General features: G+C 54.4%; 2 protein-coding genes and 2 non-coding genes across 7 annotated transcripts in view; all 4 read right to left on the bottom strand.

Annotated features, from left to right (window-relative positions):
- Nucleotides 1-744: 744 nt before the first annotated feature.
- On the bottom strand, nt 745-4959 carry Lrrc3 (leucine rich repeat containing 3). 4 transcript variants are annotated; one of them, XM_029560790.1, is made up of 3 exons: nt 4827-4959; nt 4105-4225; nt 745-3874 (listed from the first exon to the last, which is right to left on the bottom strand). In XM_029560790.1, the coding sequence occupies exons 2-3, from the start codon at nt 4166-4168 to the stop codon at nt 3315-3317; spliced, it is 624 nt and encodes a 207-aa protein (XP_029416650.1). In that variant the 5' UTR covers nt 4169-4225; nt 4827-4959; the 3' UTR covers nt 745-3314. The 4 variants fall into 4 exon arrangements, with proteins under 4 accessions (XP_029416650.1, XP_029416649.1, XP_029416648.1 ...); XM_029560789.1 differs by lacking the exon at nt 4827-4959 and adding an exon at nt 4367-4469; XM_029560788.1 differs by having other exon boundaries at nt 745-4225; nt 4827-4953.
- A 4356-nt stretch (nt 4960-9315) lies between these two features.
- Nucleotides 9316-17321, bottom strand: part of Trpm2 (transient receptor potential cation channel subfamily M member 2) — a 68417-nt gene continuing 60411 nt past the window's right edge. Inside the window, exons 29-33 of the mRNA XM_008827402.3 lie at nt 15117-15203; nt 14225-14330; nt 12917-13018; nt 11263-11379; nt 9316-10305 (exon numbers count right to left, since the gene is read on the bottom strand). Of these exons, the coding sequence (XP_008825624.1) occupies nt 10180-10305; nt 11263-11379; nt 12917-13018; nt 14225-14330; nt 15117-15203 (538 nt within the window). The 3' untranslated portion in view covers nt 9316-10179. The remainder of the gene's footprint in view (nt 10306-11262; nt 11380-12916; nt 13019-14224; nt 14331-15116; nt 15204-17321) is intronic.
- On the bottom strand, nt 12975-13049 carry LOC115069340. The gene has a single exon (XR_003848618.1). It is a non-coding gene; the product is annotated as a Z6 small nucleolar RNA (small nucleolar RNA).
- Nucleotides 14214-14271, bottom strand: LOC115069339. The gene has a single exon (XR_003848617.1). It is a non-coding gene; the product is annotated as a Z6 small nucleolar RNA (small nucleolar RNA).

The raw sequence follows: 17321 nt of genomic DNA, 5'->3' as shown, positions 1-17321 counted from the left end.
GTCAAGAGGCTGCGATGCTAGGCTGCTGACATGGAAGCCAGGCCTAGGATCTCCAAGATCTTCCTCCCTTGAGACGTGTCCGGGCCTGTCAGTGTTGTGGGGTATGTAACAGCGAGGGAGACTAGGACAAAGAAAGAGCTGACCTAGGCTGGTAGGTCAGTACCAGGCTATCCCCAGTGATACAAGTAGCTGGGTGGAATGGCTAGGTGGGGCAAGCAGGCACCTGTGACCCTAGAGCAGGTGGGGAGCTGTCAGGAGGCCCCAGTTGCCAGTGAAAGGTGAACTTCATGAGCCACAGCCCTTAAGAAATCACGTCCTGGGCCTGGGGCCCCCATGGAGAACTTATTTCTGACATGGTTGTGGACAATGACCTGTAAGCTTATGAGCAGGCATCGTTCCATGAGTGAGTGGTGACCCACATGCTGCTGGCCTCAGACTGGAGGCCACAATGAAAATGGTGGCCACTTCCCAGGATACAAGGATGGAATCCTGACTCGCAATGTTTACCAATTTCCCTGGTGTAGACCCTCACCATGATCAAATTCAAGGTGCCATGTGCCAACTGGCTCCCAGAATTCCTGAAATTTAACCGTGGTTCTCAGAGCTGGTTCTAACAGTCAGCTGTCTAGCTGGGTTGCACTGTATCCCTGCTGGGCAGACGGATGCTCCTTCAGCTGGGGACCTGCAGGTGCTGACAGGGCTGGGGGAGGGGGCAGGTGTGGGATACAGACAGAATCCACTGCAGTGGGTTTCAACATGGAGGCTTTATTGAGGGTTCACAGAAAGGCTGAGAGGACTGCAGAGTGAGGTTCAAGACTGAGCTTCCAGGAGAGCCACCACAGGCCCAGAACATTCCATTTCCTCCTCAGTCTGTGCCCTATCCTCTGCCCAGGGAACTAATTCAGAACCACGCCTTAGGCAACCATGTGTGCCTAGTGGAAGGGAAAGTGAACCAAGGGCCTGGTGGCTGGGACTTGGGACAGTGAGCTATGCTTTGGAGAGGGAGAGTGCTGGGTGTCATGGTGCAGACCACCCACTGTGCCCGAGGGATGCCAGGAACACTTGGAGGGAGAACAGGGACTGCGACTCTCAGGCCACAGGGGTGGGGGCCTGGGTGAGCAGGAGAATGCTGGGGTCCCTGGGGTGCTTCTTGAGGAGGACATGCTCTCTCCTGGGTTCACACATGTGGACCTTCTCCTGCTTCCTCTTCCCAGCAGGGTCTGCACAGAAGCCCTGTAGACATACAGCTAGGGCCAGAGAGGTCCAAGCCCAGGGCTGGGGGCAGTGAGTGGGGCAGCAGGAGAAGGAGCCCCACCCCCTGTGCATCTGAGGAGCCCCACAGGGCGATCCTGGAACGAGAGCACATGAAGATCCCTGTGGGACACTGACCTTGCCACCCAGCTTCCATCCATGCTCTTTTCTGACCACAGCCATGTCTGTGGGGCAGACCTGCTGGTCAGTGGCAAGCTCCTGACACATGGCCTCCCCACTGCCTAGGATGAAGGAAGAAGAGCTACAGAGGTCCAGACACCACCTAGCCTGCGCCCTGGCCAGTCAGCAGCTCCCCTCCCTCACCTGCTCCATACAGCACATCACACACAGGAGGAACTGGCTGTGTCCTGTGCACCAGCACCCCCCACAGTGGGTATCAGGCTGGAGGTGCCCCTGCTCATGGGACAGACGTGGCCACTTTCTCTGCACCCCACAGCATCAGGATGGTACCCAGTCCTAACCCACACCCTCAGCTGGGGGCCTTAGAGCCTCCTCTCCTTGGGACAGAACATTCCAGACCCAGTTCTTCCTACTCTTAGCTCCTGCCTTCTCTGAACACTAAACTGGACACCACATGCTGACCACGTCTGTGCCATGTGGACCAGACAGTTGTGACACCAGCATCCAGGTTCCCTAAGTAGAAGCCTCAAGGTTCAGTTCTGACTGGGAGTGCCAACCCTGAGGAGACCTGTCCCCTGCAGCGTCCACTGCAGAGGGGAGGAGGGATGGGCGGGGCCTGAGCTCATGGGAATGTAGGTGTGGGCACTCGGTGGGCAAGGTCTGGGATCTGTAGCTGTTTTTTTTCCATGTCACATGGCTCTGTGCACCCTGTCTCTAGGTGGCGGAACTGTGGGACCATAGTGGTGCTGAGACAATCCCAGGCACAGCCTCATCTTTCTTCTGAACGTCACAAGATAATTTCCAAACAGAAGCACACTCAGTTTCTAACCAGCTTCAAGCTCCTGCTTGAAGAGGCATCTATACCTGACACTCAACATCTGCAATCTATACTCATTAGCTCCTCCTAAATACTTGAAGTAGCTTAAAATATAAACACTTATCCAAAAAGACAGTAAAAATAAAATCAGAAGTTAGGTGTAGGTGAATGTAACATCTACTCTGAACATAGAGTAACATAGCTTAAGAACATTAAAGCGAAGCAGCCCTGGGATTCCTAGCAGCAAGGTGAAAAGAGAAAGTTCTTGTTGCTGGAGAAAAGAAGTATTGTGATGATGGGTGTGGAAACCTCAAACGCCAGTCCCCCCGCCTCTGAAAAAGGCTGCTCTAGATTTCAGTGAGTAGAAAAGCAAGGCACGGGAGCCTCGGGGGCTGGCAGGCTTCCACTGGCCAGGCACGGATGGAGTACCTGGAAGCAGGGCACCGACACTGCCCTGGTGGGCCACGATGGACTCTTCTCATGTTTCCTCTGTTTTCCTCTACTTAATGGACTGAACTTTTGGCACAAGGGCAACTCAAACATTCCCAGAGCAAAGGTCAGTGCGGGCTGCCCTTTGCGCTGACCTCTCTAGAAAGCCCTGGATCACCAGTGCCTTGCTCTGGGAAAGGGCAACACCTCTGTGTTCAGATGTACTCAGGGTACTAGGTAAACAGAGGGAGCCAGTCCTGGGTGAAGAACCAGCCTGTACCTCAACTGCAGAGCCTTGGCTGACGAGGCCACAGCCACCCTCCCGGCCAGGACCCCATCCTTAAGTGCACACATATTCACTTCCCATAGCACCACTGGGGAAAGGCTACCAAGCAGAGGGGACACAGACTGGCATCACAGGGAGCCTGGCTTAAGTCCCAAGTGGATCGGGCCCAGCAAGGTATTCCATTTCTCTAAGCTTCAGTTTCCCCACCCATCAAGATGGGCCAGCTCCCCTGCTGTGTAGACAGCCCAGAGCTGCAGTGACCAAATACCAGCAGTGAAAGTGCTTTCCAGGATGTACGACATACCTCCCTGGGGACACCTTGAGCACCGTCACCTCCACCTGTTGCAGATGCCATGGCAGCCAGGTGTGGTGGCCCACTGGAGGCAGGCGCTAGGGCACGGGGCTGAGTGGCTCCTTGGAGACGGGAGCGCTGGGCAGGGATTTGAGGTACTCCAGGTGCCGCCTGGCATCCTCCTGGTTGTGACGCACGTAGTACACGACATAGGCAATCACCATTGTGAACCAGCCAAACATAGTGACCAGCATGGCCACATCTGTGGTCTTGTGATGGGTGCTGCAGAAGCTGGCACCAGAGTCCAGCACCTGGATCAGCGGCTTCCCCACAAACTGCTCCTGCGCTGAGGTGTGGCAGGCAATCTCATCCACAGAGTCGGGGTCCAGTTTCAGCTCCCATAGGGCCTCCTGGAGGGCACACTCACAGTGCAGAGGGTTGTGGGACAGGCGAATCTTGGCACTCAGCTTGCCCAGGGCATCCTTCGGAATCCTCCGGATGCGGTTGTGGGATAAGTCCAGTAGCCGCAGGCCCCCTGCCAGGCCTGAGAAGGCAGCCGGTCCAATGGCCTCAATGGCATTGTGGGACAGGTCCAGCTCCCTCAGCTGGGGCAGGTGCTGGAAGGCTCCATTGGGGACTCGGGAGATTCTGTTGGCATCTAGTTTTAGAAGCACCGTGTCAGCTGGGATGTCCCTAGGGATCTCCTGCAGGTCCCTGGCACTACAGTGGACAGCCACCGCCCCGGAATGATCAGGGCACTGGCAGGCCTGTGGGCAGGAGGCACCCAAGCGCAGGCAGAAGAGGAGGAAGAAGCAAGATCCCTGGGAGGGGGGCAGCGGGGACGCCGTGCTGTGCCTGCCCCTGGGGCCCATCTTGCCTCCACCTGACCCAGGTGGCTCTTTTCCAATAGGATTTGCAGGTGAGTGTGCTTTCCCAATCTGCCCGTACTCATCCAATAGACTCTCGTCCTCTCTGTCCTCACCCGTGGAACAGCTGTGTGCTCTCAGTTCTACAAGAGAAAAAGAGATTGAGAGGTGAGGGGTGACCAGCACTGTCCACTGCCGTCCAGCTGGGGCTGCCAGAGCACTGAGGGAGAGGATGCCATTGGCGAACCAGGTCTAGGGATAAGACCTCATCCTGTTAAACATGCCTTGCTCTGTAACTTATCTCCAAGATCCCCAAGCCTCCTCGCCCCCCAGCATCTTCCAGCCACAAAGACAGTTAAGGCTCACAGCTGGCTGGGAACGGTTCCTAGCTAGAACCCTGCCCCAGCCCTGGTCACCCACCCACAGCTGGGATCCGAGTCTAGGCGAGTGCCCTGGGATCCACCCTTCCCCTCCCCCAGCTCCAGGCTGGCCTCTGTGAATGCGGGCGGAGGGCGGGCGGGGCTGGTGGCCAGCCTGGGACTTGCATGCGATGCCGGTCCCTGAGCACGCCGCTACCTATGACATCCTGAGGATTGCAGGCATCAATGAAGCAGCACCGGGCACGAGGCGCCGGGGGCAGGGAGAGGGAAGCGGGCCGGACGCACTGCCCGGCTGGGAGGGGAGCGCGCAGGGCAGCGGCCGGACCCGGAGTCTGCGGGCGGGGTCCACGCGGGCGGCGGCTACCTGCGTGGCAGCGGCTGCTCGGCGCTACGGAGCCTGACCCGCGCCCCGCCCCACGCAGCGCGACCGCCCTGCGCCCACCCCAGCAGCAGCTGGCAGTGGAGGGGGCCAGCGGCACTGCCAGAGCCGAGGGGCGGGGCCTGGGAGAAGGGCGGGGCTACGAAGGGGCGGGGCAGAGTATGGGCGGAACCTGCGGGCGATGGGCGGGGCCAGGTGGGGAGGGACCGGGTGTGGGCGGGGGGCCTTGCGGAAGAAGAGCGGGACTAGGTGGAGGAGGGACCGAGCGCGGGCGGAGCATGTGGAAGGTGGGCGGGGCCAGGGGGAGGCACCGGGTGTGGGCGAGGCCTTGTGGAAGATGGGCGTGGCTGTAGGTGAGTGAGGGGTCGGGTGTGGACGGGCCTGGGCAGGGCTGGGTGGAGGAGGGGCCGAGTATGCGAGCCTTGGGAAAGAAGGGCGAGGCTAGGTCGGGGAGGAGCCGGGTGTGGGAGGAGCCTGGGAGGTGGGCGGGGTCAGGTAAGGTCGGGGCCTAGGGGAAGAAAAGTGGGTTAGATAGGGGAAGGGCCTGGAAGATGGGCAGGGCTAGGGCGGGAGGGACTGAGTATAGGCGGGGCCTTGGAGGTGGGCGGGGCTAGTGGAGGTGGAGGTCGAATGTGGGCGGGGTGTTGTGGGAGAAGGGCGGGGCTAGTGGGAAGGGGCCGGGTGTGGGCGGGGCCTAGAAATAGAGCGGGGCTAGGTGAAGGGGTCCAGTAAAAGCACGCTTTTCCCAGGGAGTGATGTGGCCCCTTCTAGCTGCCCCAGGATTGTGGGCGTGTCCGGGAACTCATCTGGCTACCCAGCCCCTCACTGAGCATTCCGCAGCTTTACTAGAGTCAGTGGGTGGACAGTATACTGGGTCTGGGTGTCAGCACCAGAGAACAAGCGGGGGGGTTGGTGCTGGGGGTGAGCCACCCTGCGGATTGTTAAACCGACTTTTTCGGCGTCGTCAATAGCCAATAAACCACACACCCTGAGCCCATCAGCCACCAGCTTCAGCAATACCAGCTGTCGCCTGTCTCCCTCGCTTTCCTGAAATGTCTATAGATGGGATCCTGTCATGTGTACACATGTACTACCCCCGCCCAGGTCAGTGTGCCAGTTTCTGTGTTTGTGCTTGGCCAGCACTGCACAGCAGTCTTTTCTGCTGGTGAATACTCTGAAGGCAGGGGTGGAGGGTGGTTGGAGCCACCAGAGCTGACTTCTGACTCACTGTCACACCCCATGGTCGCCATAGGCACACGACCGTCAACACCTGGTGGGCCAGCAGCTCTGATTGCAGATGCTCTGGGTTGGGACTGACATGCGTGGTTTGTGTCTCTCGATGTGGCCTGTGTATCTTTGCTGGGGACTAGTTCTTCTGCCGCATCTCCTAGCTGATAACTGGGGTGTTTGTTTTCTTAGTTTTGAGTTGAGTTGAGAATTCTTTGGATACATGCCCTTTTTAGATTAATGATTTGTCAGTACCTCCCCTTAGCCAGGTGGACTGTCTGATGGCTGTCTAGGGCACAGAATTTTTTTTTTTTTTTTTGAGACAGTGTCTCTGTCGCCCCAGCTGACCTGGAACTCACTAGGTAGATCGGGTTGACCTTGAACTCACAGAGATCCGCCTGCCTCTGTCTCCCAAGTGCTGGGACTAAAGGCATGCATCACCACCCAGGGCCTAGGAACTTTTTTTTTTTTTAATGTGTATAAGTGTATTGCCTGCATGTGTTCACCTGTGTCATGCAGTGCCCACAGAGGTCAGAAGAGGGCATCGGATCCCCTGGAACTGGAGTTATGGACAGTTAGTGCCATGTGTGTGCTAGAAATTGAACCCAGGTCCTCTACAAGAGCAGTCAATACTCTTAACTGCTGAGCCATCTCTCCAGCCCCAGGAACAGGTTTTGTGTGTGTGTGTGTGTGTGTGTGTGTGTTGCTAAAGAATTAAAAGGGAGAAAAAATTTGAATATCAAAGCAAAGCCAATGTTTATTCAAAGAGAACAATTTATTAGAGTTTTAAAAAGGATCATGTTGTAAATCTCAGCAGCTGCCTGGAGGAGGAGAATGAAGGACAGAAATCAAAAATGGCATGTTGTTTGAGTTAAACAGAGAGATTGCATGCCCTTGACCAGAGGAACTGGGTGTACCCCTCCCACCATTGGCCTTTTCTGTGGCTTTGTCATCTCTGTTCCAAAAGTTGTTTTTTAATTTTGAGGAAGTGTAAGGCAGCAATTTGCTCATCCTGGGCCTGGGTTTTAGGCTGATCTGAGTACATGGTATGAGAGGTGACACCAAGTTTGTGTTTGATACAGACGGCTCTTTTCTCACAATCGTTGGGAGGACCATCCTTTCTATAGTTTGCTGAGAATTTTTATTTTCTACTTTTTGGGTTTTTTTTTTTTTCCAACTGGGTCTCCCTGTAGCTCAGCTGGCCTGGAATTTGCTGTGTAGACTAGGCTGGCGTCAATCTCATAAAGATCTGCCTGTCTCTGCCTCCCAAGTGCTGGGGTTGAAGAGGTGTGACACCTGTTGAGAAGTTTTTAAAAACAGGACTGGATGTTGGATTTGGGGCTTCGTTTTTTTAGGTCGGTTAACATTGGATTGTAGTGTGTGATCTTAGAGTGTTCAACTGGCCTGTGTTTGGGGATAAAGCCTGCTTGATCATGTGTTATCATCTCTGTATGAAGTTGAATCATTTAAACATGCACAAGTTCCAAGGATTTTTTTCCCCCTTAACCTAAGGAATGTTCTATTACCTGAATTATAAACTTTATAAGTTTAATTGTTCACTTTTGTCCCTACAGCCCCTTCAGTGTCTATAAAATATGAGCTATGGGCACTGCTTAATTCGTGGCACTGGTAACAACTTTCTGAAAATTCTGGTAACTGATTTATGGACATCCTTGAAGCACTGGGTTTTGGTTTAATTGACTTCTCCATCGTTTCACTTTTCTGCTGCTTTCCATTCCGGCCTGCCTTCCTTTACTGGTTCCAGTTTACCTTCCTCTTTTCTTCTGGTTCCCTCACCTGGAGGCTGAGCTGCCCAACTGGAAGTGTTTGTCCGGCAGAAAAATTCAGGGCTGCACATTTCCCCCTCATCCTGTGAGAGCTGCAACTGGGAACTTTTTTAAGATTATGAATATATATGTGGGGTGGGGGTAAGTGCACCCAAGTGCAGGTGCCTGAGGAGGCCAGAGGTGTCCATTCCCTTAGGAGCCGGAGTTATAGGTGGTTATGAGATGCCCAACATGGTTGCTGGGAATTGAGCTTGCATCCTCTAGAAGAGCAACAAATGCTCTTAACTGCTGCGCCATCTCTCCAGACCCAGAAATTTTGATAATTTGTATTTTTATTATCATTAAGTTTAAAATACTTTATAATTCCTCTTCCTATTTAAAAAAAAATTAATTGTGTGGGTGCACGCATGTGTGTGTACGTGTGTGCGTGTGTGGGTGCGTGCATGCATGCATGTGTATGTGTGTGTGTGTGTGTGTGTGTGTGTGTGGCACATTATACATGAGGTGGTCAGAGGACAACTTGCGGGATTCAGTTCTCTTCTACCATGTGAGTCCCAGGCATCAAACTTGGGTTATCACACTTGGTCGCAAGCTCTCTTTACCCACTGAGCCATCTCACTAGGCCCACTATTTCTTTTTCAACCCGTGAGTTTAACAGGGAAATTCAGGGAAACCGAGTCAACCAGCAGCTAGACTGCAGCTTTATGCCTGTGGTGTTTCCTATCGTTGCTGGTTTATCTTTAAAAGATGGTGGGGATGGAGGGGCTGACTCTAGGCTGTCCCCCGAGTGCTCTGCCTTTGTTGGACTGGGTGCACAATTTGAATGTTGAAGGTTTGGTCCCCAGCACCGTGCTGCTGGAAGGTGGTGGAACCTTCAGGAGGCCTTTGGGTCATTGTAGAGGTACCCTTGAAGGGGACCATGAACCACAACCCTCTGTCCCTCCTTTCTCCAATAGGAAGTGCTGGCAGACGTGTGTCTTACTCCCTCACACCCTGCCCCCGCCATTCATACATTCAGTGACCAGTCCCAGGCAGAACCCACGGTGACTGAGGGGTCACCAGGCCAGCCAAGGCAGAGCCAAGTGCCTTGTAGCCAGTTTGTCAAAACAGCTTGGGCCAGACTAGGCCTCCCCTGCAGTAATGGAATTCTTGGCTTGCCCAGAATTCCTAGATCTCACAGGATCCCTGGATCTTCTATAATTCCTGGCTTGATCTTGAAAGCTGGACTAGAAATGGGACAGCCTAGGACTGCGCCTTCCCAGCTTCCACAGAGCCACACAGTAGCCCTCCCTGGACCACCTTCCCAGAGACCCTTCTGCTGCCTGGCAGGAGATGCCAAGCACCTCCTTCCTGGGAGCCCAGCTGCCCCCACCAGCCCAGGATATCTCATGGTGTTGTCAGTCCTGTCTCCTAAGGGGACCCCCAGCCACCCAGAGCCCCCCACGCTTTCCTTTGTTCCCAGTGGTCTGTCTAGTTGCTTCTGAACTTTTCCAAGAACTAATTTTTAGATAGATCATTATACCCGTTCTTTATTTTCCCATCCCACTACACTCTGACATGACCCCTGCCTGGCCATGGAGTTGCTCTGGAAGCCAGCCCCGACCCAAGTCACAGGCCCCGCCCGACCTGAGTCACAGGCCACCCCACCAGAAGCAGCTGATTGTTTTCAGTGGTGCTTTTCGGTATGAGGCGTCCCCTGGAGGTCATGCCATGATGCCCCCACTGTCGTCTTCTGTGAGCAGCAGGTCAGCTGCAGCTGGGAGAGGGTGCTTCCTGTAGGAAACTCCTAAAGTCCTAGGATGACACAGAGTCCATGGCCTTCCCCAACGTCTGTGACCCAGCCCTGGCCAAGAGCCATGGGGACAGCATCTCCACCGGATGGAAGCCCTGCCCCTAGTCCCCTCCCACCTAGGACAGAAAGCACCCGTGGTAAGGACAGAGGTCCTTCCAGGGGACAGCCTGTCCCACAGGCAGCACGTCCAGCCTTGCCCATACACGGCAGTAGCATCTCACTGGGCACAGGCCCAAAACGCCGCAGCCAAGGCTGGCACCTGAGGACACAGGCACTAGGAGCCACTGAATATGTTTGTCTTCATCTGTGTCTCTCCTGTGGTGGCAGAGGGGGCTTGAAGGACAGCACCTTTAGGGACTTGCTGAGATTCCCCATGTTGGTCACCCAGCCCAGCACCCCAACCTGCCACCCAACCAGTATCCTAAACCAGCACCCCAATCTGCCACCGAGCCTAGGACAAAGCAGCCCGAATCTGGAGGTCGTTGACTGATGGATGGCCTCGCCTGCTTATGGAGCTGCTGCAAGTCCACAGTCAGAAGTGAGCTCCAAATAGTGTGGCCACCTTTTGGAGGATGGTCTTGTGGTTTGCATACAGAGGGATACGCCTGTCCACCACCTGCCATTCGGTGCACACTTCCGGGTCATGGGGATGCAGGTTCTGCAAGGATAGAGAGCTTATGTTCACCCAGCACCCTGAATCCTCAGGCTGCAGGGGGCAGAGGGGCCTACAGTCTCACCTCCTGCCCACAGCCTGCTTGTTGTGTGATGCAGGACAGGAGTGCCTATTCTGGATGGCCAAGCTGGCCCTGCTGAGCCCCACAGACCCAAGTGAAGGGTAAGGGAAAGGGACCTTACTCAGGAGCCGCAATCTTGCCAGACAACCTGGATTTCACAGGGCAGGGCTTCCCCACCCCAGTTCTGAATCAGGAATGAGGAGGGTCACCCTTCGTGCCAGGGGATAAATGTTCCATAAAGAGGCACAGGGAGCAGAGGCCAGGCCAGCCTCACCCTGGACACAACCCTCAAGTCCTTCTGTGAGGTTAATATCAACTTAACAGGATTGAGAGTGACAGTGGAGACAAATCTCTGGGCATGTCTGGAAAGGAGTTTCTATATTAGGTTAACTGGGATGGGAGGACCCATCCTGAACGTGGGCGGCACCATCCTGAGATGAAGTCCCTGCATAAAGAGAAAGCGAGCTGAGCGAACGCTGGTGCACTCTCCACTTCTTGACTGTGGATGTGGCACGGCCAGCCGCCTCACACTCCCACTGCCGTGACTTCCCCACCATGATGGACTGTACCCTCAAACCCTGAGCCAAGTAAACCCTCCCTCCCTTCCTGCCTTTTGTTTCTAAGTATTTGCTCACAGAACTCAGACCTGGGTGCAGGGACCACATAGCCCCTTGTGTCTCACTGTTCACCCTCTGTTATAGCCCTCTGGCCTCTCCCTGGCACCTCCTTGGTCCCTCCTGGAGAAGAGTCAGTCCCAGAAGCCTCCCCTCTCTGTTCTAAGCAGCTCTGGCCCAGGAGCCCAGGCAGCCCACTACTGGGAGGCCCCCACATTAGTCCAGAGCACTTGGCCCTGCTCCCAGCTCTGGAGTCTGGCCTCGTACCTCTTCCAACCTCTTCAGTTCCACATCACTCTGGTCCTTGAAATGTATGCTGACAGCCACTGTCTCAATCCAAGCGTTGTCTGTGTTCCTGGGGTCATCCACATACCCTTTGTACACCTGGGAGCCAGGGCAAGGGTGAGCTGGTCTAGTAATAGGCCCCTGACTTCCCTCCCCAGCCACCATAGAGGGACTCAGATCCACAGAGAGGGCCTCCTTGGGCAGGCTCTGCACATGGCTGGTCACCCTTACCTAGCCCCTGGTCTGCCTTCTAAGCAGGGCTGCCTGCCTAGTACAAGGCTCCTTCTTGACCAATCTCAGGACCCACAGTCTACTGACCCTATTCCCAGCCTGTGGCAAAGGTCCCTAAAACATAGGACACTCCTGCCTATGCTAGGACTCCAGAGACCTCACCCTCAAAGGCTAGTAAACCCTGAAAGTATTCTGTTTAGAGAGAACTCAGATAACCAAGGCCACCACTGCAGGACCCAACTCAAAAGAGGCATTCAGAACTGTGATCCCAGAGACACAGGCAGGTGTCTGCACCAGGGATGGGGTGGGGCTTCTTTGGGTGTTGAAATGTGTGGGAACTAAATGGCAATGGTGGCCACAGAATGCTATGTGTAGACACCACAGAAGTGCTCACCCCCAAGTTTTAGATTCGTGTTATGTGAATGTGCTTTAACAAGAAAATAAATTCTATTTAAAAGAGTAAGAGAGAAGGTGGTGGTGCCTTGTAAAGCACTGCGGATGGTGCCAACTGGTTTCCTGTTCATGACTCGTTTCCTGTTAGGATGCAGAACAGCTGGACTGTGCCCCTTAGAGGGCTGTTGAGATTGGTCACACATGTGTCTACACATTACTCCTGACAAATAGGGAGATGAATTTTTAAATCTGGACCTAAAAATAGCATTGCTGATGTGGATAAAAAGCTAGCCACTGACTGCTTGCAGTTCAAGTCAGGAACGCAAACTTCTGTGCATAGATGGAGCTGCCCACTGTAGCCAGGGAGGTGGAGGCTCCCAAAGTGAGCACATGGGGCTGGAGAGACAGCTCAGTGGATGAGAGCACAGGCTGCTCTTATAGAAGACCGGGGTTCAAATCCAGCACCCACATGGCAGCTTACAGCCATCTGTAACTCTAGGGGATCCGACATCCTCTTCTGCCCTCCGTGGGCACTGCATGACAGGAGTGCACCAGCACCCACATGGCAGCTTACAGCCATCTGTAACTCTAGGGGATCCGACACACATCTTACACACATGCAGGTAATACACTCGTACACATAAAATAAAAATAAATAAATAGGGGCTGGAGAGATGGCTCAATGGTTAAGAGCACTGACTGCTCTTGCGGAGGACCCGAGTTCCATTCCCAGCACCCACATGGTGGCTATGAACCGACTTTAACTCCAGTTCCAGGGGAATCCAACACCCTCTTCTGACCTCCACAGCATCGCACAACATGGGTGCATTCACATACATGCAGGCAACACACTCGTACACATAAAATAAAAATAATAAATAAAATATTTAAAAATAAATAAATCTTTTAAAAAGAAGTGAGCACAGTGCCCAGCCTGGAGACCAAGGATGCTGTCACCCGGCACGCAGGGAGCTCCATACACAGCAGGGCAGGGCAGGAGGGCCAGTCCTACCTCTGTGCCCTGCACCAGCAAATTCTCAAAGACCACCCAGAACTCCTTCCGGAGAACCTGCTTCAGCTTCCGAGGCAGCATCTCCCCTGGCTCCCGGGAACCCTGAGCAGAGAGGGGTGAAGGCCCATCAGCAAGGCATGCAAGCCAGATCCCAGGCCACCCTGGGGTCCATCTCCTGTGGCCACCTGCCTGATGTGGGCCGCCAGCCAGCCCCCTGGGGAAGTGAAGGAGGCAGAGTCTGTCAGTCCAGAGTCTGAGCCCTGGCTGAGTAACACTGCCCAGACCCACTGTCCCTGTCAGCAGCCTGCAGGCTGAGCAGGAATGTGGGACTGAGGGCCAACCTCAGAGGCACAGGGAGGCCACTGTGCCTTGTGAAGGCAAATGAGCCCCTGACACTGCCTCCAGCTACCCTGGCACCGGAGAGGGGCAGGTGCTGTATCCTCCTGGTTTTCCCAGTTCGTTTTGCCTGCCCTGTTGCTAGGCTGTCAGCACCTGGAAAACCCAGACACTGTCCTGACCCTGAAATCTATGCTGTAGCCTAAAGACCCTGGTTGGTACCACTGTTCTCGGTAGGAACAGTAGAGTCAGCCACTGGACTATGGGGGCAGGGCTAAGGTCAGAAGGGTGGGGCAGCTTCTTGCTGAACTGGGGAGAATCACAGGTCAGGGACAGAGTAGAGGCTCTACCAGATGGGCTGCATCACAGATACTGTGTACCACAGGCAGGGTCAGACTGCACTTGACCCTCCTGGCAGGATGAGGCTCTCTGAACCCTGCCCTAGGCTAGGTCTGGGGAACAGGACACGCTGATCCGGGAGAAAACAAGCACTTTGGAGTCAAGGGCAGGAATGGCCTGAGCCTTTGCACCCCAATTCTGTCATCATCACAGAACCTCTGCAGTGCCCTCCTGCCTTGATGCCTTCACCAGCTACTGCCCTGAGCTCAGAGGCTTGTGTGCCCCTGGCCCTGCACAGCACAGTTCTGTTTTTTGGGTTCAGCTCAGGATCTGGAGGGGGAGGGCCAATCCACAACTGAGCCCCTGTTGTCTCTGCACTGAGCTCAGCCACCCAGGGAGCCTGGCCTGACCTACAGCAGAGGCTGTTTAGTGCCCATACCCCAGAGTGTGAGCCTCTGAGGGAGACGGAGGGGCTCTCAAGAGGCACTGCAACCCCATCAACTCACCCAAGGAAGACAGAGGAGAGGATGGGACTGCCATTGTCCCTGCTGTGACTGGATAGCTAGTGAATGGGATTGGCAGGAGATGGTGGGACAGGAACAGCTAAGGTCCCCGCCACTCTCGCTAGCTTACCCCTGGCAAGGCCCAGTGTTCAGAGTGAGGAAGCTTCACCACCAGCACCTCCAGCATCTTCTTGACGCTCTTCCGGCAGATGGCACCATCCAGGTTTCTCCTCCACCTACACAGGGGACCCACTTGTACCTACCAGGCCCCAGAGCCGCTGGCAGGGGCTGGCCTGGCCTGCGGGCAACAGCAGGTCCATAACCAGCTCGTGATGCTCCCCTACCAAGCACCTGGTCCCCAGCGATAACAGGCAGTGACCTCTCAGGGAAGGTCGTTCCCCAGTCACTGTGAGCACTGACAGAATAATGACCGCTGGGCTCTGTGCCTGGGTGGGAACCCCAGGGTCAGTCTGTCAGCACCTGCCCAGAAGGTGGCTGGCACCCTGGGTTGGGAGCACCTGAGGGTTAAACGAGCTTGAAGGAGTAAGTGCAGTGTGGTTGCGCATGTGCGGGGATTTGCTGGGGGAGGGGGTGTGGCTGGGCCATGTGTTTGAGTGTGGATGTGTGCGTATCTGCTAATAGAAAACCCCAAATTCCAATATTACAGTGGAATTACTGTGTTTATCCTTTGGTTTGGGGGTTAGTGGGTTTTGGGGGGTTTTGTTTTTGTTTTTTGGTTTTTTTTGTAGTTTAACTTTTTCTCTTTGGTAGGTCCACAGACAGCCCCCTAGTGAGGGTAAGTGGGGGGCCTAGGAAACTTAAGCAGCCTCCAGGGAAGGAGGAAAGGCCTGGGCTTTCTCAAAGAGAGTGGGTACAGGCATCCCAGCCCTATTTCAGGCTGTGTTTAGCCCCAGGCCTCACACAATACCAAGCACCCAAACCGTCCCCTAAGCCCTTGGAGCACATAGGGATGGAGGTGTCTTAGGAGCCAAGATGCAGATGGGGCTGGGTATGGGGCTCACCGAGTGACCACCGGTTGCAGTGTATGGTTTGGTCCAAACCAGCTGAGGCTCCCGCGTCCTCGCAGCCCTGTGCGGCCCATGGGGTTCCTGAGGTAAAGGAGGACTACCTCAGCCAAGGGTGCTGCTGCTGGAGGGATCAGGGCAGACGGGGCCAGGAGAGCAATGGAGCAGGGACATTGGGCAGGTGGGGCCAAATCACAGTGTGGACAGCAGGAACAGCCCACCAGCTCCCACTCACCTGTCCTGACCCCTCAGGAATCTCCACAGAGTAAAGCCAGGTTTTCAGTATGTGGCCACTGTGGCTACCCCTCCCCACAAAGTGGGGACCATCCAGATGCTGGGGCTGTGCTGTGTGCATCTGAAGGCTCTGGCACAGGGCCTTGTGAGGCAGTGAACTGAGTTTAGGGACAAACACTCAGAGCCTGTGTCTGGTGGCTGTGGCCACAGACGATGGGTAACCACACTTGAAGGTAGCTTGGAGGAACTAGGCTGTGGACAGGTGGACTCACTCTGTACCAAGAGCACTGACACATAGGAACTGCCCACCGAGCCAAAGCCCCACTGCTCTTATATCTCTAGACTCCACTAGGAATTGGTGGTTCTCAGGAGTTCAACACAAATCAAAAGAGAGACATGCTCCAGCACTGTTACATGGAAGGCACAACCTCCACATGACCCTCTCAGCCCAGCACTTCACATCTACCACCTAGTTGCCCTGTGGGCTGGTTTTGCCAGCAGCTCCTGGAACCCCCTACACCCTGCTTCCCTTCTCTCTCCTGGCTCCAACCATTCCTCTGAGGTCCCCAAGTTCCCACTACTCTCTGCCCTGGTCCTGGCATGGCACCTTTGGGAGGTAGAGCTGTTAGGAAGTGGGGCCTGGTAGGAGGTTTTGGGGTTACTGGGACAGGCCTTTGAGGGGGACAGAGGAACCCCAGCCTCTTCCTTTCTTGCATCCCAGCCACGAGGTGAGTAGGTCTCTACTCCACACTCAGCCATGATGGGCTGCCTCCCCCCAGGCCCAAAAGGAACAGGGCCACAGTGGTGGTCACCAAAGGCTACACTGAAACCTTCAAAACAGGCCACAATGAATTTTTTTGCTTCTCAACTAGTTGTCATCAGGTGTTTTTTGTAATGACAGAAAGCTGACTGGCCTAGGGCCTCCTCCTGCCTTAGACAAACATCCAACTGCATTAAAAGCTCAAGTGAAGGAAAGTCATTTAAAAAATGATTACATAGGCCAGCTGTGGTGGCACACGCCTTCAATCCCAGCACTCGGGAGGCAGAGGAAAGCAGATCTGTGAGATGGAGGCCAGCCTCACATCCATGGCCAGCTGACACTAAGAGAGACCCTGTCTCAAGTTTTTCTTAAAAAGGATTAAATAGAATAGAATAAAAACAGTTAAGCCTATCTTTTTGATCTGTGGTATGTCCCCAATAAAACCCAACTCAAATCCATCACCACTGTGCATTATAGAGAGTGGGGTTGGGTGGGGCCTTCAGGAGAGATGTTTGCCCTCATAGACAATCTCTCCTCCACTATAGACAGTCACATCCTGCACTGCCTCAGGCCTCCACCAGCAAGAAGATGCCAATAGATGTAAGCCCATGGGCCCCAGATTAACCTCTTTTCTTCATAACCTACTCAGTCTGCAGGATTTTATTATGAGCAACACAAAACGATTTCATTGATGGGAAATAAACCTAGGAATATAATTTAGAAAACAGTTCATGAGTCGTAACTACATAACAAGTACGTTATTATACAAAAACTTGGGCTGGCAGACGACTCAGCTGGAAAAGCATTTGCCTCATAAGCATGAGGACCTGAGTTCAAATCCTCAGAACTTATGTAAGAATGGTGGGTACGGCAGCACGGACCTGTCATCTCAGCACTGGGGAGGCAGAGACAGGAGGATCTCTGGGGATCACTGGCTGGCCAGCCTAGCCAATCAACAAGCTCCGGTCTCACTGAGAGACCAAAAAAATAAAGTGGAGCATGACCAACGAAGACAGTCGACATCAACCTCTGTCCTACGTGTGTAGGTGCATGCGTGCACACACACATGCACACACACACACACACAGGGCCACAGTGCGTCCTGCCTAGATGTTTCCATACAACTACCTGACAGGAGGTGTGACCTGTTACCTGGGCATCACCCTCCTCCCTCATGATCACTCATTTCCCAACAACAGACACTCTTT

This window comes from Nannospalax galili, unplaced genomic scaffold (genome assembly GCF_000622305.1).
Source record: "Nannospalax galili isolate Female #2095 unplaced genomic scaffold, S.galili_v1.0 scaffold652, whole genome shotgun sequence".
NCBI classification, from domain to species: domain Eukaryota; kingdom Metazoa; phylum Chordata; class Mammalia; order Rodentia; family Spalacidae; genus Nannospalax; species Nannospalax galili.
This window is presented reverse-complemented; position numbering and strand designations above follow the sequence as displayed.